Here is a 26632-nt window from a genome sequence, read left to right as displayed (position 1 = left end):
ACGAAAACTCCTTCAGCCAAGATACAGCGAGAACAAATGCCTCCACGTGCGGTGTCTTGTATAAACGTCTTGTACAAGACCTCGAAGAATTAGACCAAAGAGAAGAAGCAAAATGTACAGGTTTAAATATAACTCTTATCTACGAAAGAATCCTGGTCTGATTAGGACTATCAGCAAAATTGAATGGATGGTAAACGTGTAAGGTATTCTATATCTTATTAGCAAGAACCTAAATCGCAAACTGTGCAATAGGAGCGAAATGGATACACTGGAACGTATCGTAGTCGAGTGTCCTCGATACAGGCAACGTAGATCAGCATCCTTAAAAAGTATGAATATTATAAGTAGGCTTTCTCTTCGAGAAGAAAAGCTATTAAAAGATATATATATGTAGTATCGGGGAGAAGGGCCTAAGAAACGTCGAGCCAACTATAGACAATGTCGCGAGAGCCGAGGCGCTGTCGGCTCCATCAATGCGTTATCGGGTCTTTCAAATAAATAGCTTCGCCGAAAAGGTCTGCGTGACCCTGGCTACGAGCGTCCGCGGAACACGTGTGCGGTGGGCCTAGCAAAAGACAAAAGAATGCTACAACGGGCAGAGAGTCAGTTGAGAAGCAGAGTGCGAGTTGAGCGGACACAGAGTGTGCATCGACGCGCGACGATATTATAATCGGTCCTTTTGTTCTTGAATATCGCTGATTTAAACTACACTAAACTCTATTTATATTCCTCTTGTATTTGAATATCACTTCTTAAAATACATTAAACTTTGAACCTACCATCATTATTTGTCCTTACTCTAAGAATCCATCAGTTACTACATATATATGTCGGAGATAAAAGGACACCGGAGCCTTCCTTTTGGAACTTTCATAATTAAACAATTGCCGTCATTCTACTCAATTGTATTTATTTGAGATTTGTGACAATGAGCTTGGGCTCAAGGCGACAATCAGTCGCCGAACGTAGCCGCGGTCAACGGGACGGGCGCTTCGTCTAACAAAGGCGTGGAATGGTAGTATGGCCCTCGTTAAAAGAAATACCCGTAGAGATACTCGACAGTAAACGTTCTAACGGTTCCTTCGGGCAAAACGATTACCAGATGTTGATGCACCTACACAGCACAAGTTCAGCTAGCCTGAGGATCCGCTGTAAATCTTAGGATTTTGTTAATTGAGCTTCTTCCAACGGACAAGCAGTCCCAACTACGGGAAGATCGGAGAAATCTATTTTTCTCACGAACAAAGCTTCCGTTAGCAACTTTCCCTCAAGGGCGGCTAGCATCCTTTTCTAGCCACCAACATGGAAATTGACCAATTAACAGCAACGTCAATTTTCCTCACTTTCTGAACGAAGGCTATCCCCGACTAATCCGATGATCTCGTGTCCTTAGACAAACCCATCATAGTTTTCCTCTGGAGCATCATCGCGACGGAAAGTCATCCTCTCTCGTGAGGTTGTATTAACGAGTGACTTGTCGTCTTTACGCTCGGTGGATATTCCACGTTTTAACAAAGAGTTAGTTTAGTAATACTTTCACCGTAGCTAAGCAAGTCGGTTACGATTTGGGCTTTGGAAGAAAGCGCATTCTGTTACCCCGTTGACCGCGGATTCGTTGTTAGACCTAGGATCATCGTCATTAGCTTCTCGAGTGTCTGATTACCGCGGTTACTTGTCAAATTCTGTAATAGTCGTATTTGCACTAGTCAATGTCTTCTCCATTGCATAGCAACAATGTGTAGTCTAAACGAGGATTCGTTTCACGCCCCTAACCCTAACCATAATGTGAACCCGACATATAAATCACGCATGAGATTAAAATCCTTCTACTTAGGAGAATAAATAGGGAAACGAGTCAGGCACTATAATAGGAACAAACCGAGGTAAACTAATCTGTCGAACTAGCTAACAGCAAGAGACCACGACTTTAACGAAACAGTTAATTCATTGCAGAAATTTAGAACAAGATTCATATCTTCGCGCATGTGCACACTTACACGTATATACATCAAGATTGTACCGAACGTAAACTCCATACAAGCTACAAATACATACTACTACTACTACTACTACTACTACTACTACTACTATATAGATTCTTATGAGAGTGGTCGCGTTGCATGCATTTCGACTTAAACGTATAACCACTGTAGTAATCGCAACTTAACAGGATTAACAGAAAGAACCAAGGAGCCAACTGTTTATTCTTGACGTAGTACGAAGACTCGACTCCTTAAAATGAATGTAAAGGGAGTTAGAAAATTTGGTCGGGGGAGCAAGGTGCGTCGCATAAGGCTCGTAAAGCGGTTATTAGAGAAGTTTAAAAGTCGCGGAACACCTGTTGAGCAGCGAAGAGAGGTTCAGAGGCGAGAGACGTACGAAAGGTCATCCACATGCTGTGCAAGAAATCGCATCGATGATTGCCGATCGATATCACAGAAAACACTTCAAACGATACTCTCGTTTCTAAGACACCATCGCAACTTCCCATTTTCTTCGATTTATGGAATTGGGCGAATTTGGCTATCGAACGGCACGTTCGTAGAACCTTTCTATCGTTTTTCCTGCATCGACTCGATTTGTCCGATCTTTGATGTACCAAAGGGTTGGAAATAAAAGCGGAGAAAAGACGTGAATAGAAATTCAGGTGGGGCTCGAGCGAAATGGAAGAAGCGGCTGCCGATGTTTACGAGCCATGGGAGAAGCTGGACGAGCTTTTTGGCATCGTAACGATCGTATGGGATTTCTCTGTAGACCCTTTAGGCAGCTGCTACCGCTTCGGTATTCATCTTTCGGGGATGAAATCGGAACACCCTGAGGATCCGTTCAAGAAGCGGCCAAATGTTTCCTCTTGACTTGCGTGGGCCAGCAAGAAAAAGGAGGGCGACGCCATATGGCGCCTAAATGTGGTATCGAAGCGCTAATACTCTAACGAACCATAATGCTAAATCTGGAAGACTGGAGGTAAGTGAGTGACGATATAATCCTCGGCACGAGCTGACTGAATCGTGACTGGGTAAATATCGTATCGGTTTCAAAGAGATGCTATCGATACCAGGCGTTGTAATTAGAAACTTGAAATGGATTTTACAAGCTACTATGTCGTACGTACATTTCGTAGATGTAAAATTTATCAGATTATATTAAATTGTTCGACAAACGAAAGGGAGTCAGATCGAATCATTCGATAAACTAACGTGTAATCTGTCACGCGACGCGCGACACGCTGTATAAATTGTCTGAAATATGTATACCTGTTCGTTTCTATCTTTCCAATTATATTTATTTCTATAAATCATACACGATGGACAAAGGCTATGGAAATGTATTGGATGTGATAACATTTTGCGGTAATACACCGCTGAAAACGATCGTTACGAAGAATTTTATCGCATCCACCAAACAAACAAAAGCGTCATTTTATAGGCTTGATAAATAAACATGTTATGTGTATGACGCTATAACGAAAGCTATAATTTTTTACGTAAGCGATCAAAATTCAAATGTAAAAGTAAGTTATTTAGATTTCATAAAACCATAGTTAAAAACAAATATGGAAATGGAAATCCTAGTAGCCGATAATATTTACAGAGCCAGAGTAACACAAGGAACGATCTTCCATCTGTTTTGATCAGTATATTTACATTACGATCGTCGATCTTTGTTCCCATTTCTTGTATAAAACACATTACCATAAAAATCTACGTCTAAAGTCTAAACGATAGAAATCTTTATCTTTGTTTTCGTACTGCGAAATAAAAGTAGCGAAATCAACTAGTCTATCCTTAGATCCTGCGACCAGAAACGCTTTCGCGGGGACTTTCTCTTGGCGCAAATAAGTAGGTATCATAGTCAATGACACAATGAAGGCAAAGAAGAAAAATAAGACTGGAGACTTACCCTGACAGGAGCACGGAAGAGCGGGGCGGTGACAGCGTGCGGATTAGAATGATGGTGAGCGTGGTTGTGGTGGCCATGGTGATGGTGTCTGGTGTCAGGACCACCTCCTGCAGCCGCTTGTTCGGCCTGGACCGACATCGCCGCGCGGGCTTGTCGTTCCCGCTCCCGAAGCCGGTCCCGGTCCACGCTGCAAGTCAAATATTCCTTTCGATTAGTTCTCCGTTGACTTTTCAGGATAATCGACGGATTATCGTTTTCGATTCGACTTTACTGTCGCTTACGAATCATCCATCGACATCGCTGATATGTTATTTCCAATTGATACGTGCGCTGATTGTAGGGTTATTTGCACAATGTTGAGGTACTTTAATGTATTCATTGGAATATCTAACGATATTCGATATAAATCGAACGCTTCCGAGTATTTTTATCTTCCAATTTTTTTACTATAAACGTTACTTGTCAAATATAACGTAAAATATTACACAGAGTAAAGCTCAGATTAGTTAGAATTCTCCATTAAATGTAACGACTAATAAATTATACCTATGGTTAACAATCCGCGTCAATGTACAGTACCACGGGTTTACGGGATATTTAACTCATCCAAAACAGACACGAATATGTGTTGTAATTATACATAATGTAAATGATATTGATACATATTTATTTGATAATTGCATATGTTATAAGAAAAATGAAAAATTATGCTGTTCCGAAAACTGTATAACAAACTGATTTTAAAGCTCGCGTTTGAAGATGATTTACGACCGGGCGCGTGCGTATTCACAGGTTGTTTTTATACCAACGAAAAGACAGATCGAGTGTATTTAACTAGAAAATGAGAAGATCGATACAGGAGACACAAATGGACTTCTTCAGCGAACTAATGCAGATACAAGACGCGCTAGAATTGGCGTGGGTCGCGTTGCGTGTCGATGTTCGATATCCGTGACATTGGCTGAGCAAACGTTCTATTTTAAGTGCGTCTTTTTAAAGAAAATTCTATCGCGCTTCTTGCCACTGTCGACCGCAGAATATTATCGGCGGAGCGATCGATCGATCGATTCGTCGCGCGAGTGATCATCGCGGCGAGAATCGTCCGACCTTCGACCGGAAATCGGCAGAGAGCCGGTGTTTCATCGCACGTGTGACACGCTGTCGAGAGTAACTCCCACGTTTTAAAAGAATACCGACAACGATGAAAGAAACTAGGCAAACAGAGACAGGAGAGATTCGTGACGAGCCATAGAGGGAGCAGCTGCAGCTGGCGCAAACACCTGTTTAGTCGCGTTTCCGGCGACGACGACGTCGGCAATTGCGTACGAACGAACCAGGCTTCAACATGGCTCGCGAATTATCGATTCTGTCAGGATCGCCACCAACTGCCAACCGATGGAAAGCTCTTTCCTGTTGCTTCTTATCTTCCACCGCGAAATCGAATTACGCGTTACATTAAAGAAACCCATCGTTGAGAATCGTCGATCGAACAATGAAAACTGGGTCAACGAATCGCTTTTCAATCCCGATTCGATCCACCGGCCAACCAACCAACGTATTTCCATACGATGGAAACCGGCACGCTCGCAAAGAATTACTAATTTCCGTCCAGCGGATATCGATCCGCGCCGCTAATCCTCGTCGCCGCGTTCATTAACGAACACGGTGCGGCTCGTCGGTGCGGTGATTGTTGTCGATTTTTCGCGGCCACCGGAAATATCGAGGGGACGGGACAAAACGTTGCAGGAAGATCGCTTCGGGTCGATAGCGCGAGATCGGTGCAAAATTCACAGGACCTGGGACGAGTCGCGACGTCGAATTCACGGTTCAGGATTCAGTCAATGGAGTCTGGGGCCATTGGCCGACGAGTCGGCGACGGGACAGATATTACCGGCGGCGTAGCATCTCGCCTCGTTCCTCCACGCGCCTGTATCTCTCCCCCATTACGAGTCCAGATACGACTGATTCCCTGGTTACTAAAATTCATTCCCTTCCTTTTCCCCTCTTCCGATATCTTTGCCAGGCTGAGGACGCGTTGCTCTCGCGATTGCTAAAATTCTCTGATAAAACGACCATACACGCCGCTATAACCGACCACCAAAATCCGATACGAATATCCGTGCGCGTATCGCACGCGTATTGCTGTAGCGTTTAACATATACAGAAGACGATAGAAATGTGAGACATAGCGACGAAGTAGAGTCATCGGAATCGGTTGAAAGTCAACATCTTCAAATTCAATGTTGAACTTTGCACAGAGTAATCAGGCTTATTGTATATTAATGTATGCTGTACGTATACGAGGCATCATTAATCTTCGATATGAGAAGGAATGCGAAAATATTCTGTGCTTCGTGTTCAGCAAGAAGACATATATTGTTAGCAATCAAGAGTCTTGTTGCTACTATCGGAAACTGTGTATTTGAACAGGACGATTATTATGGAACAACGTATCGGCATCTGATTTGTTGCAAAATCACGAAATCATTCAAGGTAAATTTCACTTCGATTTACACGTGCAAAATCTTCCAATCGTTGCTGAAATAAAAAATTTCGATTAAACGATCGAGCAACGATAAACGATAACAGCTGCTGCGAAAGGATATTATAATCTCCATGATACTCAATTTCCGACCATTCAAGATATCAGTATAAATCAAAGTCGAAAAAATAAGTCAGGACAGAGATCCAGGTTAATTAATGAAAACTGAGTTTCTCTTTTCCGTCGTAATTTAGTATCCTGTTCTACGAACCTACTGTATCAGTACGCGTATAATTTTACTTATTCGTTTCTTGGAAACTGTAACCTAACGGTGTAAGGAAATAATAATAATAATAAATTTCCTAATCGTAGTTGTAATCTTTCTAACGATTCTACCTTATCTCGCGTTTCTATCTTCTCCTTTGCCAATATAGCTTTGGCCGAAAGGTTTCGTATCTGTATGAAACGTTCAAAGGTGTAGCGATTTTCAAGTGTCGAGAATCGTTAGTACAGTTTCGACGAGCATTCGCTCATCTTGCGCGCTATAGTTTGCGTTCAAGTAAAATTGGGGCAGTTCCGCCAGGCTGCAAGTGTTCAAACCCTCGACGATCTCTTCTTTTTCACGCCCACGCATCCGGCAACCATTTACACGACTCTATCGTTAAGAGATTTTTGAAGACGATTGCAACGAGAAGCACGGGAAGCCAGCCATTTTATCGAGTGTTCGACAGGTCACAAAGCCGACAATGTTCATCGTGCAAACGAAGCCTGCGCGCTTTCATGATTAACGCCTGGGTAAATGGAAATGGGATACGCCGCCCTCCAGGATTCATGTTCGCTCGGCTGAATTTCCGCCGGTCGGACAATTTTCCAAATTTTCCATCGGCAATTCGGCACGATCGTTCTCGTCGACCGGGGACGTCCATCGACGTCATCGAGTGTCACGACAAATCATTTCGGTCCCGCCAGATTGATCGCCGACTCGATGGTGTCCGACCGTTTTACGAATTAAATAACGTTGCGTGCAGGAAAGAAAATAACGACTTAATGAGTTAACGACTGAAAGAAAACGACTCTGATCAATATCGAATCGTACTGGGTTAAGTGCATACACTCTGTCCGCATCTTTATTCATATGTAATGGCTGCAAAATGTATTTACATATCGCAGTGTATTTGTTATAACGTTTACATGAATAATTAATCAGATCCAATTATATTAAATCTCGTATCATTAGATGGTATAGTATCTTCGCACGACTATAAAAATTCAATGCTGTGTAAATGAACTGCCACCTGTAATACAATTATATTACCGTAATTCTATATGAATTTTTCCTTTTTCCAAGCGAACCGCTTTAGACGGATAAAAAATTCAGAAAAGAAGAAATCGAAAGATGCGAGGTCGATACGATACGATCGTGAATTTTTTAAAAATGGAGCAGCAACATCCTTTTTCCAACGGCACGATCAAATATCTGCCAACGAGTTTTCCAAACGAATCACTTAGCGGCGGATCGATCCGTCCCGGGGCGGAATATCACCTCCGGAGATAATTAACTCGCGTTAATCGCGGTCCGTTAGAAATGGCAACGAAGAAGAGACGATTTAAGAGAGCTCTCGCATTTTCTGCGATTCGCGATGAACAAACGGGAAGAAGGAAGTCGGCTAATCGACAGAGAGTAAAGTCAATAAATCCAATCTTTTTTTTTCTCGATCGTTCCGCTATCTCCTTCGCGCATCGTAATTACTCGTGGACCGATCGAAGCAATTAATCGATTCGTTGTTGATACATTTCATCGACGATAATTATATTCTCCAAGTAAAAATAGCCTTACTTCAAACACGTAACAGATGTCTGATATCTAACAGGAAATATTGTTAGAAATATTCATTGGATCTCGATTGTTGGTTCCTGTTAAGCAAAAATCGATAGTGCAGCCTCGCAGAAGCCAAATCGATCAACTTCACTTTTTATTAATTTCCTAGTTTCATTACTTTTCTCGTTGATTTCGCAAGCATTCGCTTGATGTTCGATTCTCAGGGAATAAAATGATAAGTTCGACCGTAAGTTCATTTATCGCGAGAAGATGACGGTAAATAACGGTAAATACTAAGATAAACTTAGAAAACAACGATCGTAGAACATCGTCATTTGTCCGTACGTTTCAATTTGCCAAGTTGAGCGACGTCGGTTTCTGAATGGCTGCTTAGTTGTCTCATAAAGATGTAAATAAATTTCTAACGAATCTTTTAAAAATTCTTCAAACCATTAACTCTTTATCGATGGATTTGCAAAACGCAATCACGAAAATGGGAAATCGGTCGAGAATATTTATCGAAAAGCACAGGGTCAGAAATCGACCCACAGAGAACGCAATCGGATATCGAATGGCCGCGCAAGTGTGTATTTTTAATTAAAAAATCGTACATTCACGTCGGTAACGATGACGAATATGAACTGTAAATGGAAAACGTTTCCCAGTTCGTTTCGCGAGAGAGCGCGGCTGGGATGCTTCTCTTTCTCTCTTTCTCTCTCTCTCTCTCTCTCTCCCATCTCTCACTTCCTCTCTCGTTAATCAACTGGAAATTCCAACGGCCAGTCCCGGAATAAACATTTCGTGGCGTATATTTGCGAGTCTGCACGATAACGAGGCGTCATCCGATTTCCCGCGTTCCGCAAGGCACGAACACGGAGACCGTCGCGTCAGGTAGCGATCGATCTACGTCAGCGCAGCGGTACTCGAGCAACCGGTGACGTGCTAACATGCACCATCGTACATAGTGCTCTATTCTCGCGCAAATATCTCGGAAACCGAGCACGTCGATGTTTAAATTCGTACCTGCGCGTCTACGTTCCGCGTTATTTCGGATATCAACGTCTTATAAATTGTATTAAGCGTACGATATCTTTCCTATTGATTCACCAAAATTGGCTGAATGAACTGGTTTTCGATTACCTGACCGCGTTGCTGCAGCGATCGTTCTATCGGTTTGCTAAAGGTTTCGTAGCCTAAATGATACTCTAGGAAACACGTTCGAAGCTTCCTAAGTTTCGATGATTTAAAATTCTTGAAAAGCTATCTCTCATAAGAAACTCGTTAACCTTTCGCCCGTAATATCGAGTCACATTTCTGCTACTATATGTTACAGTTTCAATTCAACAAGGATTTTCTCACTTGTCGATAACCGAGAAACCATTCAAGACAGAAAGGGTTGACTCGCAAAGACCGTGGAGAGAAATTATCGCTATCGCGAATGGAACATCGCGTCGATACGCTTGTCCTCGTTTTTGAAATTAATGAAGAGTCGAACAAACGCGATTAAACGTTTCATTATTATCCGATATTGAACGGAGAGTAAAAAAGTTGGTCTTTGACGCAGTGTTTAATTAGCCCTCTCGGTAACGTCGGTTACACCTACGTGACGCACTTCGGTTGCTTTCTACAGCCCGAGCGTCACACATACGTGACGCATTCTAAAACCTACTCGGATCGTCTACTTTAACTTTTCTATTACTATATGTGCGAAAATATATGGTATCGTATTACGTAACGCGTTGACAATTTGAAACTCGGCCTGACAACGGCGACGTCTTCCTTAGACCGTGATAGCGAAAGGGTTAACATGTATTTGCGACGACATCCCAACGAAAAGGTTACCGTTAAAACAACATTCGCGCGAGGTGAAATCTCATCCGTGGCAACTTCCTAAGAACAGAAAGCATCTGCACGTGACGATGTAGAACTTTCTGGTGGATACGGGCGGCGAGATTTCATCGCTTGGTTCCACCTTCTTTTTTGGCGCGAAACGTAACGCTGCCCACCGCTACTCTGTTGGGTGGTGAACGCACGTCGTGCTCTTTAGAAGTCCGTCGGTGTACGCGCGCGCCCGCAACGCGAAGTGCAAACTAGCACGCGAAAGAGTAACGCACACGCGCTCGCGCTCGCGTTCGCGTTCGTCCGGCTGCGCGTGCACGCACACACCGAGTCGGCTACCGCTGTTGCACGCACGTGGCCGTACGTGTGGCGAATTAGATTCGAGCTTAGTTAGCTACACCGGCGATAAACGACCGAGACAGCGAAAGTATCCGCACCGGGGATAGGATGGGAACGACGAACAACCAGCGACGAAGAGCGTACGCTCGCGAGGGAAATAGATGCACGAGAGTACCGAGAGGATCGACAAGAGATAAAGACCGATGAACGCGTATAAGAGCGAGACGAATCGAAAGCGCGAACCGCAGAGGAGTGGCAAGGGGAATCCCTGAGTTGTCGCGTTTATTTTGAGCCGACGAAGGCTAAATGCCGGATTGCGCGGCCGCAAATTCCCAACGATTCGACTGCTTTTTCTCTCTCTCTCTCTCTCTCTCACTCTCTTTCTCCCTCTCTCTTGTCCTCTGTCTTTTTTTTTTCCGTGTATCTCGTAATCTCCCTCGCTACCTTCATTTTTTCTTCGCACGAAGCCACGCGACGTTAATTACTAATTTTGCCAGCTTAACCATAGCCGAATACGCGACAGAAATCGATTCGCAAACATCGACCAGGAAAATTCCACTTCCGTACAAGGAAATATACCTCGAATCAGCGGCAGAAATCAATCCGCGATCAACTCCGTCGTGTTTACGATTTCGTCTGGAAAGATTGAATCGTTCGAGACAAATGATGAAAACTTGTTGTACCGGCTGGCAAAAGTATTTGAATATGCATGTAACGAACGACGTGTGTTCGTCGTAGGAATCTTTCAGCTACGTATATATCATAGGTGTTGGTTGTTTACGAAGTTATTTATCGCAATAGGTAAATTAATAGAAAATTAATGTACAACGTAGCGTCTTGAGCATATAACAGGCGTCGAAGCCGATTCCAAAATAGCAGGGCTTGTTAACATAACGAACGAACGACTGTTTAAATACATTTATAATCTCTGCGAAATATGTACTTCTACTGAATATCTCGCAATTTTTATGTACATTTCCAGACTTTACAGTCGCAATGGTCCAGTCTCGTAACGGTGCTAATGAAATTTCAAAATGTTTAGCGCACGATATATTGGTAAATGTTGTTCGAATATTTTCGCGAACCTGTGTATATTTGTCGCCGAATTGAAAACACGTCTGACAATAAAATGAGGGGACGTCGTGGAGAGACGTTTCTCGTCTTTCCTCGACTGTCACGCCGTCGCAAAATCATTTCTTCCCGTTGAATTGCAATCGGCAAACCCAATGACTCGGTTCCATTGACACTGACACACTGACATCGTTTCACGGTACGACAACCTTCGAAAGCCGCGTTTCGTTCTACGCTCGTGCGCTAATCTCCTTGAACGAATTGAACGGCGCCTCTTGAACCGCAACACGCCTTCTCAACGCCATGTACTCTCGGCCGTTATTCCGATCAATTTTCAAACATCTCGAACGCGTTATTTCTCGTTTCTCGTTTACCCGCTGCAAGCTCACACGCAAACGAATATAATACTTTCGACTATTGTTCCGCCAAACGTTCGCATAAGCAAACACTCGGAGGAAACACCAGTTCCGCGAATCGCCTGGCTTGAATTATTAATTGCGCGATAGATAAGATCGATCGATCGCGGTTACGTCAATCTTCTAGAAAACATGCATCTTGCGAATGTCACATGGCGCCCGATCGAACATTAACGTCGAAACGCTCGCGAATTATATTACCTGGAATCTCGAGGATATCGGCTAAACAACAACCTTTCGATTTATGGAATGGCAGTTGTACGTTAATAACGAGGCGCGATAAGACAGTCTGCGCATTCAAATTTAGATATCCACGCGTTCGCGCGTTCCAACATCGTCGGTTTGCTGGAAAACCGATGGAACAGATAGAGAAAAATAAATTTTCCAGGAAATCGGTCTCGGATAGGAAGTTTAAAATACTCGAGCATTTAACGACGCGTAAATTATTTTCTTGCGCGATTTGGCTAATGTTTTACGGATTTTTAGCACCTCTAATAAAATGATCGCGTATATTCGTACCCTTTGCTATTAAATTCCCATGACTTTGTGACTGAACACTTTTATGGGACAATTACGACGCTCCTAGTACGTATATATCCTAGTAAATGCACTACCGCTCATAACTATTCGAACGACTTGAAAAGTCGATGGATATTGCATGAATAATTGAAATTTAAGCCGCGTGTAGTTTCAAAACACTGTCCATTGTTCCAATAAAGTAGCTATCACGTGCGTTAACAATAACAAGAAACGCTTGCTTAGCTTTCATCGTTGAAACGAAATAAATCACAAGAGGCGCGTTGTTCGAATTCGCTTTTAGACCCAATTTTTAGACATTGTATAAAATTGAAGACCTTCTAAACGTGTCGTTATTCCAGCATACCGACAATGATTACAGAATACAGTATATCGACTCAGCCATGAATAAATTTAAATACAGACGCAGTACTTACGCTGCTTTCTGAAAAAGTCATCCATTGTTTTACCCTTCGTTATTCACTCGCGAGACAAGTCTGGTATTGCGAAAATTCTGGCAAAACGGTGGTCGACGAGTAAAAAAAAGTTTGGAAATTAGTCCCGACGAGCGGACAGTCGGCCGATTAATAGCACGTAACTCGGTCAAAGTTCAAGAACGGTCGGAGCTCATCTTCGCCTCGAATTTTCTTTCGTTCCTGGCATTGAACAGAGCTGACGGTAATGTCAAGTCCAGGCGCTCGGAAAGCTGAAGTCGCCGGACAGAGAAGCTACGTCTTAACCATTGTCGATAACCATTACATAATGGTCGCTCAATAGCATCGTCCGTTAAACGAAGATACGAGAAAATATCCACTCTGTATCGTTGGGATAGAAATTGTCATTCTCGGGCGATAATAAAATAATAATTGACAGCAAAGAATGTCCATTGCAATTGGAAATATTTTAAATATAGTTATTTCGTGGAACGCCTGTATCGATCTCTCAAAAGAATGTTTCGCGTGCTCTTTTCTTCTTCGTTGTTTCGCAGTTTCATGGAATTTTTACCAACTTCGATGACAAAAAGAAACAAGCTCGTTACACGTGTACAGTACTTACGTTAAACGTCGATGTAAATAGCTTAATAATTAACGCAATTCTAAACGGTTAAGTAGGTACGATAAAAGATTACCAATCTTGGGTCGACCTTCAAAACGAACGATACATATATAAGCATTCGAAATGTAGATTATGGTTCTAGAGTGCCGATCGGATATAGCCGCGTTGGTTAACACGTGTGAACCTGATGATTTGTATACTATACTTTGCGGTGTAGCTTAAGTAATAATCGATTAATACAAAAAATTAGATGTCGGAGAGGTAACGGAACAACGAAAATATTTGATATTACACGCTCACCATTCGTATTTCCCGGAATAAGAAATTACCATCTCAAAACGTCGATATTCCAATATTTTATCGTCGTTATCGTTGATTAAGTCTGCTATCAGAAATTATCGCGCCTCTAATCTCGTCGCGAAATATGTCGCTACATTCCGATTTCCTTTATGTGTTTTTTCGCTTCGCGATCATTTCGAACAGCCGAGGAGGAATCGGGCAACAAACGCTGCGGTCTTGAAAACCCAGTTTCTATGAAATTCTAGAACATTGCTATTCGATAACGACGTTCTACCGTAGCGTCGTATCAAAGTTTCTCTTTCTGTGTGTGTGATTTCGGGACACGAAATATTATCTATTCATTCGTCTGACAACTACGCCGAGTTGTCCTGAATGTACGAATCCAATATACATATCTACCGATAATACCTCTATCGTCGCATTGTGTACGCAATGGGCGTTGATAAAGAATATAATGGGGAAACCTTCGCAATATATTCGGTATTTATGCAACGATAGACGATTATTAACGGCTGATTAATCACCGTACAAATCATCGTCGCTGATCGTCGAAATACGAAGATACGCGGTAAGAATGAAAGCGCGAAGCATTACGAGGAGAAATACTTTTTTAACCAAACTGATGAAAGTGGCGTGACGAAAGAGCAACAGATACATTTTCTTTTCATCGTTAGCTGAAATCTAGCATTTGTTCGTTGTTCAATACACGTTTCTGACTTCCCGAAATCTTTCACCTTTTAAATTACGTGCCGATATTTTATACTACGAATGGAGGTTTTTGAATGAAACAAAAAAACTAAACAAAATGATAAACTTCAATCTCGGAATGGTAGATAGAGCCATTTATCTACGGAAAGTAGTGCTAATCGCTGATAAGAAATACTATTCGATCGATGAGAGAATCAAATAGATTTTTCTTGCACGAATTAAAAGAATATACGACAAGAAAGAAAAATATTTTAGAAAAATACAGTTTTATCTCTGCGAAAAATTGCCATCGAATAAGAATAGGAAATTTTACGACTTTGTCTATTCGAATATTTTTAAACGAATATACAATATGTCAAAAAATATATTCGATCGTGATTTCTCGACATGTAGTTGTCGCGCAAGATAAGCTCTGCTATAGATAGTACGATAAACCAATTTCCAATGACATCTTCCCCCAAATATTGTAAGTTTTCAAGTACATTTCCGTCAATTCGTACCAAAAAGTTTATTCGATCTTTAAAATTACTTTCGTGTATATACGCCTCGCAAAATTTTAAGCGTCTCGTACACCATTTTCTACGCATTGTGTTCTCTTTCGGTTCACTAGTGCGCTCTTTACTCCGTCGCGTGATTATCAATTTGTAAACGATTGAAATCCAACACCGACCGAAATCTTTAACGTACCAAACGTTTATCAGCAATCGCATGGACGATCCCCGGTCCAGTGGACCGGCGATAATTTCGCGGAAATCGAGATCGCGGTCGAGACGCTTGATCCGCAAACAGAGCACGCGTGTACTCCACCACTGCGACGCAGAACGACCGATGTTTTCGACACGAGATGATGTTTCTCGGACCAGTGGACGGCCATTTTTAAAAGGAAACCAAGGCTCTTTGGTAGCAGCGTTCTCTGTCACTTACGTAATACCAAGTTAGCGCGCGCCGAGTCGAAAGAGCGAGGGAAGAGAAGCACGAGAGTGGAACGGTGGAATAGAACGAGAGACCATCCCGTTGAAGAAGGACGTCGAATCGTGACAAAGTTTCTCAACGATGAACCGTAAAATTTTGCCACTCTACTCCCCGCTACTTCTAGTCATTCCCTATAACCTGGCTTAGTTGGCGACGTCACCGATCAACGGCAAAAATGCAGGAATAGAGGAATCTACCGTGTAGTCCGTTAAAGATAAGGAAGTCACGATAGGGAAATCCATGACGCATATAACCGCTAGTGAAATAAAAAACGATAACGCCGATTCATCGTCACAGAGCCGAGGATTTGTATTATTTCCGCACTTTATACACGCGTTCTGTACAGAGAACGTGGCAATTTTCTCTTCTTATTCTTCCTTCTCTCCGTCTTCTTCTCTGATTAAATTAAACGTAAATGAATCGAGCTTGGTAACGCGATCAGCCAGTTCGATCGTTCGAAGTACGCGAACCCGACGACGCGTCCTCGAGGCTACGAACGATCAATCGCGCACAACTCTGGAATCGAAGGTAGGATTCAACGAAACGGAGATTTCGTACGGTGCGATACTTGGCGTTATTCCGGTAGCTTGGTAAGTAGGTCTTATAAGTAAGAGAGAACATGAATCATACCTTGGCACGGGCACGTTCTAAAACTGAAATGACGCGTTACCGTTGTTATCCTGCGTGGACCCAGGGTAAATACGTCGAATAAATACCCGAAGACCGTTGCGTATCAACGTAAACAACGAGACGACCCGACCAGCACGCGATGTCAGTAACGAAGAACTAAGAAGGTAACGTGCCGTTTGAATGCGAAAGAACAAAAATATGGCGGCACGTGGTATGATGAAATCGCGATATCTCCGCGTCCGAGCGCTCTTGAAACATGGCTGCCAACAAACGTTTTCACGCGCGACCGTCCGTCGATAATTTTCTGGAATCTACACGAATACTGGCACGAAGGATCGACTGCCTCGATGACCGTGCATGGTACGTTAACGACGTGCTCGTGCCTCTGGTATTTATATCGCGCGGAATCTAGTTTCGTCCGGTGTCGCCGGTCGAAAGTAAACAGACCACCACCTCCAACGTTCTCAACCAAATTTCCTGTTAATCCGGAGAGACGTTTCGAGTCCTGTTGATAACAGTTTGCCCGCTATTGAATCGATACACGCGTCTAACCCGTCTAAATTTTCCCCACGTGTGCCGCGCGCGCTTCTGTCACGAAATACAGCAGCTGGTCACGAAAGTCGTGTCATACTTTCTCCAAAAGTGCTATCGGAAAACTAGGATGTACGGTGAGGAGAAAAAACTTGGGATAACACGCGATCGAACGTCGCGTTCCATAGCGCGGATATCGTGACGGGTTAATCATTCGTCTTCTTTTTCTTTTCCGTTTCACCGTGAAAAACGTCCGTCCCACGCGCAATCTATCGCAGCACCGCGGCCACAGTAGGTACAATTTAATTTATCGTTCGCACGAGGGCAAACGGAACGAAACACGATCGCGTCTCATTTACTGGGGGATGTTTTATTTACTCACCGTGAGTTCAAGAAAGGACCAACTGCCGGCTAATCGCGGTATCCAAAAATAATCCTAACAAAATTGACTCGTCGCTAGAACTGCGATCACCGGAATCACTAGAAATACCGAGAATCGTGCGCGAGGAAACGGCTCGATAGCCCGCCAGTGACGACGAGATGCTTGCGCGAAAAAACACTCTCATTCTTTCGCCGAACGCTCAAACGATTCCTCGAGCAGAGCGTCGATCGGCATTTCCAGAAGCACGAGAGAGGAGCGGCTAATCCAGAAGCGCGCGCTCCCGCTCGTACAACACACTGTGCAACAACCCACCAAGATAAACGCACCAACACTCTCCTAGGTCAACACCTTTTTCCATTCGACCGACGTGAAGAGAAACCGAATCGCGAACGATGTCAATCGCGAGAACGAATCGAAGAGACGGCGAACAACGCGAGAACGCAGTGCACTGATTACGAAGACGAGTCCCCTTCGCGCGTTAACATTCTTTATTTACTTGCACTCGTCGGCCGGACACACGCGGTTCGATTTCTTCGAAATTCGAACAAGGGTCGCGACACTCGTAATTTGTTTACATGACGCGATTAGAGGTTAGACGGCAACGTGACGACGATGACGGCGATGACGAAGACGATTACGAAGACGACTACGACGAGACGACAACGACGACGGCGACGACTACGTCCGAGAGGTACACGACAATACACGAAACGGCGACGACGTAGCGCGAGTGTGCACGAGACGATCGTCGACGAGAAACTGGCACCTTCCGGTCGAGACGAGGAGAGGGAAAGCAGAAGGAGAGAGATAGCCAGAGATACACACGTACACCGTGACGTACGTGTGCGTGTGTGCGCGCGCGGTTGTACCGAGAGAGCGGGAACGAGAGAGAACGAGGAAGGGCGAGAGAGGAAGAAGGGAAATCGCGACACTAGCGACCATGGGGGCGATTCTCCAGCACACGCTCTTTTGCCGCAAAAGCTCGCGCACTACGAGCACGAGAGAAAAAAAAAAGTACGCACAGATCTACTGTGTACGAACCTCCCCTCCCGTCTGCCTCCTCTGCACCCACGGCAAGCCGTCGTCATCTTCTCGCTCCAACGATTCTTTCTCTTTTTTTTCGACCCGTTCTTCCTCGCTCTTCCTCTCCTGCGCGATCTATGTACGCGTGTGTGTCCGTGTGATCATCTATGTATGTACGTTGCACGTATATGCACGTATATGCACGTCTATACCCGTTACGTGTTTAATACTCGGTGTGCGTGTTCACGCGAGAGACGGAAAGAGAACGAGCCGAACAGAGACGAGGAAGGGTTGACGCGCGTGTGCGAGACAGAGAGGGAAACAGAGAAGCAAGGAGCGCAGAGCGAAACACTGGAGTGGGAGATTATCAAAATGGCCGCGCGCGCAACTTACTCCACCTCCTCTACTCCTCCGCCACCGCCGCCTATTCCTACGCTTCTATTCCTCCTCTTCGGTCGACCGACACGCCGCGCCGCCTCGCGCGGAAACCGCCAGGCGCTCCGCCGCACGATATAATAGCAATGGATTACCGTGACACTCGCAACGCTACTGAAGCTTCTTACTGTTTGCGAACGTCGTTGACAATACGCACAAAGCGCTGGCGGGAACTTGGCGACGAACGCGTGCAACGATTTATTTCTTCGTTTCTTTTTCTTTTTTTTTTTTTTTTAAAGCCCACCGAATGGAAACGAGATCGCGATACCCGTCGTCTGTACCGTCTTCTATCGTTTCTGATTCACTGCCGCGACGATTACGCGTCGAGTCGTCGTACGTCAAAAAGTTCTACCTCTAAAACGAGAGATCGTTACGCGGAGTTGATACGTTACAAGCGCGACTAGTACATCGTACACGCGTCACGTTTGACATTCTCAAAAAAAAAAAAAAAATAAAATCCTACGTCCGGGCGTGCAAATCTTTTCAGTGGTATTAACTCGTGCGGATGCGATCATAATTTAAAGTTTACCTGCGACCGAGCAACGATTCACGAGACTGGTCAAGGTATGTACGTATCGCGTTTAAATCTCTTTGACATTCGAAACAGGCGTTCCCACACATTTGACTAATTTTCGAACAAAGGGCGTTACAACGGGCGACCCCGGCTACGGGGGTGAACTCGTGCCAAGCCGGTTTTCGGAGGAAATTGGCATATTAATTTCCGATAGGTTTTACGGCACAAAAGCCACGCGTATGGAAAGCAGCGAACGGAACCTTTATGAGAATTTTTATCGGCTCGTTTCGAAATCCCTTTTACACGCCCGTATGCCACACACGTTCCCCACAGCACACGCCCATCTGGCTTCCGTCGTTTAAAATAATATCGCGAATCGGTGGGATTTTAAATTTAATTTAATCAGCCTCGATGACCGCCTCCGCCCCCGCGACACCCTCGATTGCGTGTAAATAGTGCAATAACCGCGGTCGCCTCCGTACGGAGTAATTAACGAGAGAAGTCTGCGAGCCAGTTGGGACAGTCGAGGAATCTGGGTTATCGTGGAAACGCATCGGCCGAATTAACTCGTTGTCGGCGTTCCTCAAGTTCCGACTACCAGGTCAGACTATAGCCATCAGAAACTGGCGTCTGTCAATCACGCCGCTAAATTGCCGTATCGGGGCGTAATCCCAATGGTTCCGCGACTCAGCTTCGACAAGCGTCGCTGACAATCGAACGCTCCACTCGATCGACTGGTTGGCTACACTGACCTACGACACGACCGACCACGTTGTTTTTCAAACGGACGGGGATACTACACCACCACGCTTCAACCAGAAAAAGACGAAAAAGAAAAAGAATACGAGGAGACGTGTTTGTTTTTCCCCGACTCATCGACTCTCTATATACTACCCCTTTCTCTTCTTTCTTTCGTCTTCCGACTACTCGACGGATCTACTCGGTTTATACTTTCGACCTTTCTTTTTTTATACACGTCTGCTCCATCACCGGGCGAATAAGACGACGTTACAATTTCGAAGACGATGAAACAACTGGTAATCAAGAGACAGAGAGGGAAAGAAAGAGAGAGCAGTAGATAAAAAAAAAAAATTCGGTCAGTCAGCGGACAGAGTATCCGAAAACGGAGAGACTTGGCGCGATCGTGGAACGCGTCTCTTCGGATTGCACGAGGCCGCCGCGTCTCGGAAGTCCGTGAAATTCGAGCGAATGCAACGCGGCGGGCGGTCGTCGCGGATGTCAGCGAAATCATGGTTCTCCAGAATACGCAACCACGCGAGACGATCGTGCTCGTCGTTGACGATTTCGCGGAAATCAAGCTCCCGGAATAAACGTAGCAACTGCGTGGAAAACGAAAGATAATGTCTCTATGCATGTATACGTGCGATTTACCGTGCGTATATAGCGTATACACGCGTCTCAATCGTTTTGACTGAGCGAGGACGTTTCATTGGAATAGATGGAATAAATGGAATACCGGGAACGCGACGTTCGATAGAGAAGAGGTTGGACCGTGTCGAAAATAGAAATACCGACAGGCGGTCGTCGCGCTTTTTAAGAAATCGCTTCTCTTTTTCTCCTCGCTTTCGCTACGATCGAACCGGTGTCGTTCGACATTTCTCCTGTCGTCGTAGTATTTCTTTTCGGCGTTCTACGTTCGGCTAAGAGATACGTGATAATAATAGTCGTCGAAGCCTAGATGTTAGTCAGTGAATTATTTTTATCGTCGGCTCGCTGACGGGACGATTCGCGTTTTCTTTCTCCGGCTTGCGAGCCTCGATGTTTCTTGGACGATCGCGGCGCACCGACCGACCTTGAATTCAGCCAGTTAATTCGACGAAGCGTGTTCGATGCGCTGGAAGAACCATTCGTCGCGCCAATCTGTTCGATACGCCATTTATCCACGTTCCGTTCACCTCTTCCAGCCTTTACGAACAACCACGCGAGAAACAAACACTCTCGAAAACCTTTCGAAAACAACTGGAGGATATTTTAATCCGGCATAGATGACACGAACGTTGATACTTTGAGGCTGGCGCCTCTCCGCCCGCGTTTTATAATTAGACCTCGAGGGTGTAGTTCGCTCGACGTTACCTCGTAAGCCGGCCCAATACCACGAAAGGGTCGAACGAGAGACTCAGAGGAGCGCGATTCGCGCGAAAGAACGCCGATAATAAGACGAGAAATAGAAGGCAGCAGCGGTGTAATTGCCTTAAACTTGTCCAATTATTTTACACGAGATAACCGAGGAGATTTTCGCGCAGCTCAAATACACAGCAGCATTTTACCGATCCGATGTCGACGAGGGAACAGGAGAACCGCACGAGGTTGCGTTCCATTGGCCCAGATAACACCGCGAGTCTCCTCTTCTCGGTCTCTTGCTTCATAAAACTCCGCCAGTTCTCATTTCTACGGACCCGCGATGAGACCTCGCGCGCGTCTTCCACTCTAACGGCTAGAATCTAGCTGAAAATCACTTCTGGTCGCTCTGCTCGTTCCAACGAACTCTTGCGTCAATGGCGTTAAACCGAAAGCAAAGAAGAGAAAAAGAAAGAGGGGCGGTATAATCTGCGATTATGCTTAAGTACATCAGCGAGCGATACGGACGGAAGATTTCGCGGCACGCGAAATACGCGCGCTATCGACCCCGGAGACGGGAGGACTGCAGACGAGGAGTGGCTTTCGACGATACCGCATTGGCAACTCTCAAAGGAGGGAGACACCGCTTTGATGAAATTCAGGGAACAGCGTTCACGGTTCAAAGGAAAACCGTAGGGTAATGTCAGGTAATAACTAACGCGAACCAAGGTAGCCCGTGAGAATCGGGGGCGGAGGTGGCACACGGCAAAGGGAACCACCAGCAGGTTCTCCTCTCTTCTTTTCCTTTTTCACGTCAGCCCATTTCCTGTCCGCCGTCATCATTTTCGGCGAGGATATAGAATCTCTCGATGACCTACTACTCCATAGCGGGCGCGCTTGTCCGTCCTTCTTCTACCTTTTTCAGCCGAGAAGCAGAAAAGGATGGCCGAAGGTAACGCGAACGGAAGAGATCTCGGTGTTCGCGTGCGAAGTCGATATTCAGCGAGGAAGGGGCATGAAATCCCGTGCAACGGAACGAAACGTGCGTTATCGAATGAACGGTCACCGATTACTCCACGCTGACTCACGATGTACTCGACCGGTGGAAACCGAAAGGCGACTGACTACCGTTCACCGCTCTGATTCTTTTTTTCCAAGACCAAGAAATCGTCGATCGTGTCACTCCCGTGAAACTCTCTTCGATTTTCCCCCGATAATAGCGGAACGAATAACAACGTACTATATTATCCACATCTGACTTACCGAGTCGACGTTGAACAGTAAACAACTTTCACTCTGTTAACGGTAAACTCGTATCGGCGACGAAAAAAGGAAGAATCGTCTGTCTGGTGACGAACACGAATCACAAAATTATACAAGGTGCGCGTTAAACGCAATACCATCTACCACCAGCAGTACCACTAGAGATTGCTCCTACGTACGAAGATAAAGTGGAAAACGTAGAGTAGAATTTCTCCATTTAATACCTCGATTTCGAGAAGATAAAGTTTGTTACGTCGGACGACCCTGTACCTAGACCACGCCATACACCGAGGGCCAGACGGGAACCAGATGTCCGCTCATCCTTACTGCGTACCTCTTCAATCGTCTTAAGGACCCATCTTAATCTCATTAATTTGCTAGCTAAGGTCCTTCAGATCGAACAACTATCTTTGTTTCTAAATCACTTTCTAAAGATTATCGTCTATTAGGGTTTGACACGGGAAAGTCAGTTTTTCTCACGTACGATGCTTTCCATTAGCAACTTTCTATCGAGGGCGGCTAAGATCCTTCCTGGTCCACCAACCTTCGTTTATCCAATCAGAAGCAATGTATACTGCCCTCACTTTTGTAACCAAAAATATCATGAACAAATCCGATGGTCCCGCACGCTAGACACACCCATCGCTAACTTTCCTTCGACACAGCATCGTCACTGTACTTTACTTCTCCTACACCGCTAGAAAAGTCAACTTTACTTATTCTGCAACGCACGAAAAGTCTAACTCACATCATCTATCTAAGTCCTACATCCTCTAGTGCTACGTCCACTAACATACTAAATTCAACTATAAGAGCCTTGCTCTATTGTGCATATCTATCTTATCTTCGTGCGACAAATTGTCATCTATGATTTATACTTACTCAACAGTGTACCTTGTAAGTGTTGGAAATAAAAACCTTATAACCCTGTGAATCACAGTGTTATACTAACTGAATCACCCCTATTATTTTAACGGAAATCAGGGGATCGATCAACTCGTGGTGTCGATTATTATAATCGTAATGGAAATTTACGACTCCCGTTGACGTCTCTCTTCGCGATTGCGTCTCCCCGCGATTGGTCGAAAAAACAAAGTTTAAATGTCCTTTAATCGAGGATTGTGCATCGGTATACGCGTACTTTTGATAAACCTTTTTTAATTTCCTCGAAAACAAAACGTTGTACGAAAAAGATTTCTTCTATATTTTCGTCTTATTCGAAAACGTAACGTCGCATGAAAAAATCTTCGACACGTTCGGCATCGAACGCACGTTTGGCATCTAGACGACTGTATCGCGTTACGCGGAACATCCTGTACAGAGATGAGATGGTTTATCGGTGGCGATGAATCGACGATTCCATGCGCGAAGAGAGACTCTCTGTTTCCTCGATTACATCTAGACAATGTTCAGCCGTATTTGCACAGGTGCATCGTGCACACCGATCACCATCTTTCCGCGGGACGCGAGCTATTTTAGACGTCGAGCATTCATTAACAAATTCTTGACATTCTCCAGCACGGAACAAAGAGACTATCGAGACTCGTTTCCTTGAACTTTCTTTCAAGCGAATTAGCGTTGCAGCTAGTGTCACAGCGTCCCAGACAACGGGATCATCTGACTCGTCGTTTTTACATCGCGATTACGCAACACGCGCGAACATTCCGTGTGTTCGTCCACGCGCGACCGTCTTCGTGTTCTCGACTAGTCGAGGATCGATGATAATTCACGAAGAAACGTCACGTTGAATTTGTAACGTCGATTCATATTAGAGACCGGATGAGACGAGAACACCTAGAGAGAAATAGACAAAACCCTGGAACAGTGAACATCTCTCCGATCAGTGTAAACCTGTGCTGTGCCAGAAAATAAAGACGGTACTTGTGTTACGACTCAGCTATTTTATTTCATCAAGCTATCCTTAAGTTTACGTGACAAATTCGTCGTCCAGCGAAAACACGATACGGTCGAACCTCGACGACTCGAACCTGTATAACTCGAAAATATCTATAAGAGCGCGATTTTATTCATTCACTTCCGTTTCGCAGTGAAAATCTCTATAAATCGGGGCATAAACTTACTTTATCTTGAATTATTTGCCACGTGTCTACGTGTATTACGTTACCTCGATAACTCGAATCCAAAGAAGCCTAACCTCTATAAGTCGTAGTTTGATTACCGTTGCTTCAACAAGTAATGTGTATGTATGCGTATCTATACTTTATAACGAAAGGTCGTATCTCAACCTACACCCACTATATGTTTCTAACCTTTACACTACACGCGTGTCCTTCACACCAGAGTTATACGTAAACTCTCATTCATTATTACAAATAAATGATCGATCTGTAAAAATGAAATGTAATTTTCCCCGAGCTGTTACAATTATAAAAGCATTAGTCTTCGTAAAACGTCTGTTTCGGTCATTCTCGTATGTTAAACCTTCGCTACTCGAATAACTAGAGAGAGTCGAGAAAAAATCTCCGTAATTCGAAGAAGCTGGTCCCTCGAGATCGGAATTACCGAGGCTCGACTACACCATACAGAGCAAAGTTATTAGTTCTACAAACGAAGCTAAGAATTACCGCGCGAGAACACGCGAGCCAAACACTCGTCCGTTTCTAACAAACGCCACGAAAACATTAGCAATTATACGCACCCTCGACGTACGAGTCACTCCGCAGTAGCCGCAACTTTCAAACATTACGTACTTACATAGTTAGGTATATCGTTAGCATTAGAGATTTCTCTGTTTGGTTATTTACGAACACTCGGTATTATCGCGCGCGTTATCGGCACACGCACGCGCGTAACGACGCTTCGCTCGCATATTTATAACGGCGCGTAACGTGTTATCGACTGGATATCATTTCCGAGGCACGAGTTGTTGCAAGGAGCTTCGTTTTATACTTAAGTGTACTCGTTGCGCTTACACGTGCCACGCGAACACCGTTCCACGCAGTTGCCCCTGTACTCTGGCTACTTAACGAGCGATCGGCACTCGAGAAATCGACGCTGTTACCTCTTGGTGATTTTTCACGCGGATTATCGTCCAAGCAGCCGGGCACCGGGCCAATTTTCAGCCAGTGTGCCATCGGTTCGAGACGATTTAAGCACGTTCGACGTCAGGAATTCGGCAACGACCACTATAGAACCGCGTGACGAGAAGTGCAACCGAACTGTATGCCTAGACAGTGAGACGCGAGCCGAGGATGAAATTAGTGGAAGAAAGCGTCGTGGAGCTGGCTTAACGGCTGGGTGATCGTATTGCGATCTGTTTGCCGAGTCGACGGTTTGCCAAGTGGAGTACGTGCGGTTACAATGCCTGACATCGCTCTGCTCACAAAGATAATCCGTCCAAGTCATGACTAATCTCGGTAGAAAAATCCGGATAACCATGACCATTCCCTGCGATTAGCTTCTCGAAAACTTAATTTACGAGACAGAACGAACGTTTTCAACAAAGAAATATAGCCTGACCGGCCGAGGCAGTCCCTTTCTGATCGTCGACAAACGACCCTAGTACTTCGCAGTTAAAGAGAACAACAGGGTGTTAAGGGGGTTTACAAGTCCAAAGTTGAGTCAGGGCCGGGTAATACCAGCGTTGGACCGACGCTACGTTGCGTGGTCCGTATTGTAGAAACACACCTACACAACGCCTAAATGCACCCGTGTGTGAGTGTATTTCTACAACGCAGGCCACGCAACGCAACGTCGATCGAGAACGCTCGTGTAACTTCGGCTTGAGGGTTCGACAGGAACGCGTATAACAAGCGTTGGACGAAAACGATGGTGAAAATTTAGGCGTCCGTAAACTGCTAAAATTTAGCAACACGAGGAAGGAAAGAGGAAAAGAGAAAATTTTACGATGTTTGGAACGAGGAGATCGCGACTCCTATTAAACAGAGATAAAGAATTATCTAATTGCTCGGTCGAAGGCAATTAAGGCAACCGCTATTAACCGTTCGGATTGAGTGTCTCGTTGAAAGTATCGTTAATACCGAGGAGGAAACAGGTTTCCATGTGGGCGATCGGTCGGCGCGAGCATCGTGTATTTTTCGCGGCGTGCGTTCCCTATACGGTCAACCAACGCTAGGATAGGTCCTAAACCGTTTTACTACTCGTTTTTACTCAACCCGTATCTTCTCCTACTTCGAGCCGATCGAGAAAACTCAAGTAGCCGCGATAAGTTTCGTACGGCCAAACTGTTGCGCCTGTGAAACGCTCCATTTCCGCCTACGTCTTCCCTTCTGTTTCCCTTTCGATTGCTATTCCGCCATCCTAGGCGTTTCCATATTCCCATTAGACTGCCTCTACGAGGCTATATCGTTCGCCGTTGACGACCACGAATCGAATA

General features: G+C 44.7%; 1 protein-coding gene across 9 annotated transcripts in view; it reads right to left on the bottom strand.

Annotated features, from left to right (window-relative positions):
- LOC117206825 (AF4/FMR2 family member 4) overlaps positions 1–26632 on the bottom strand; it is a 167961-nt gene that overhangs the window by 98262 nt on the left and 43067 nt on the right. For 6 of the 9 annotated variants that reach the window (XM_033446504.1, XM_033446506.1, XM_033446509.1 and 3 more), the window contains one exon: positions 3901–4087. In XM_033446504.1, the coding sequence (XP_033302395.1) occupies positions 3901–4087 (187 nt within the window). Of the gene's footprint in view, positions 1–3900; positions 4088–16048; positions 16205–16961; positions 17569–18002; positions 18065–26632 lie in introns of those variants that run through there. The other 3 variants (XM_033446507.1, XM_033446511.1, XM_033446512.1) reach the window with 3 other exon arrangements.

This window comes from Bombus bifarius, unplaced genomic scaffold (genome assembly GCF_011952205.1).
Source record: "Bombus bifarius isolate JDL3187 unplaced genomic scaffold, Bbif_JDL3187 scf7180000008008, whole genome shotgun sequence".
NCBI lineage: Eukaryota > Metazoa > Arthropoda > Insecta > Hymenoptera > Apidae > Bombus > Bombus bifarius.
This window is presented reverse-complemented; position numbering and strand designations above follow the sequence as displayed.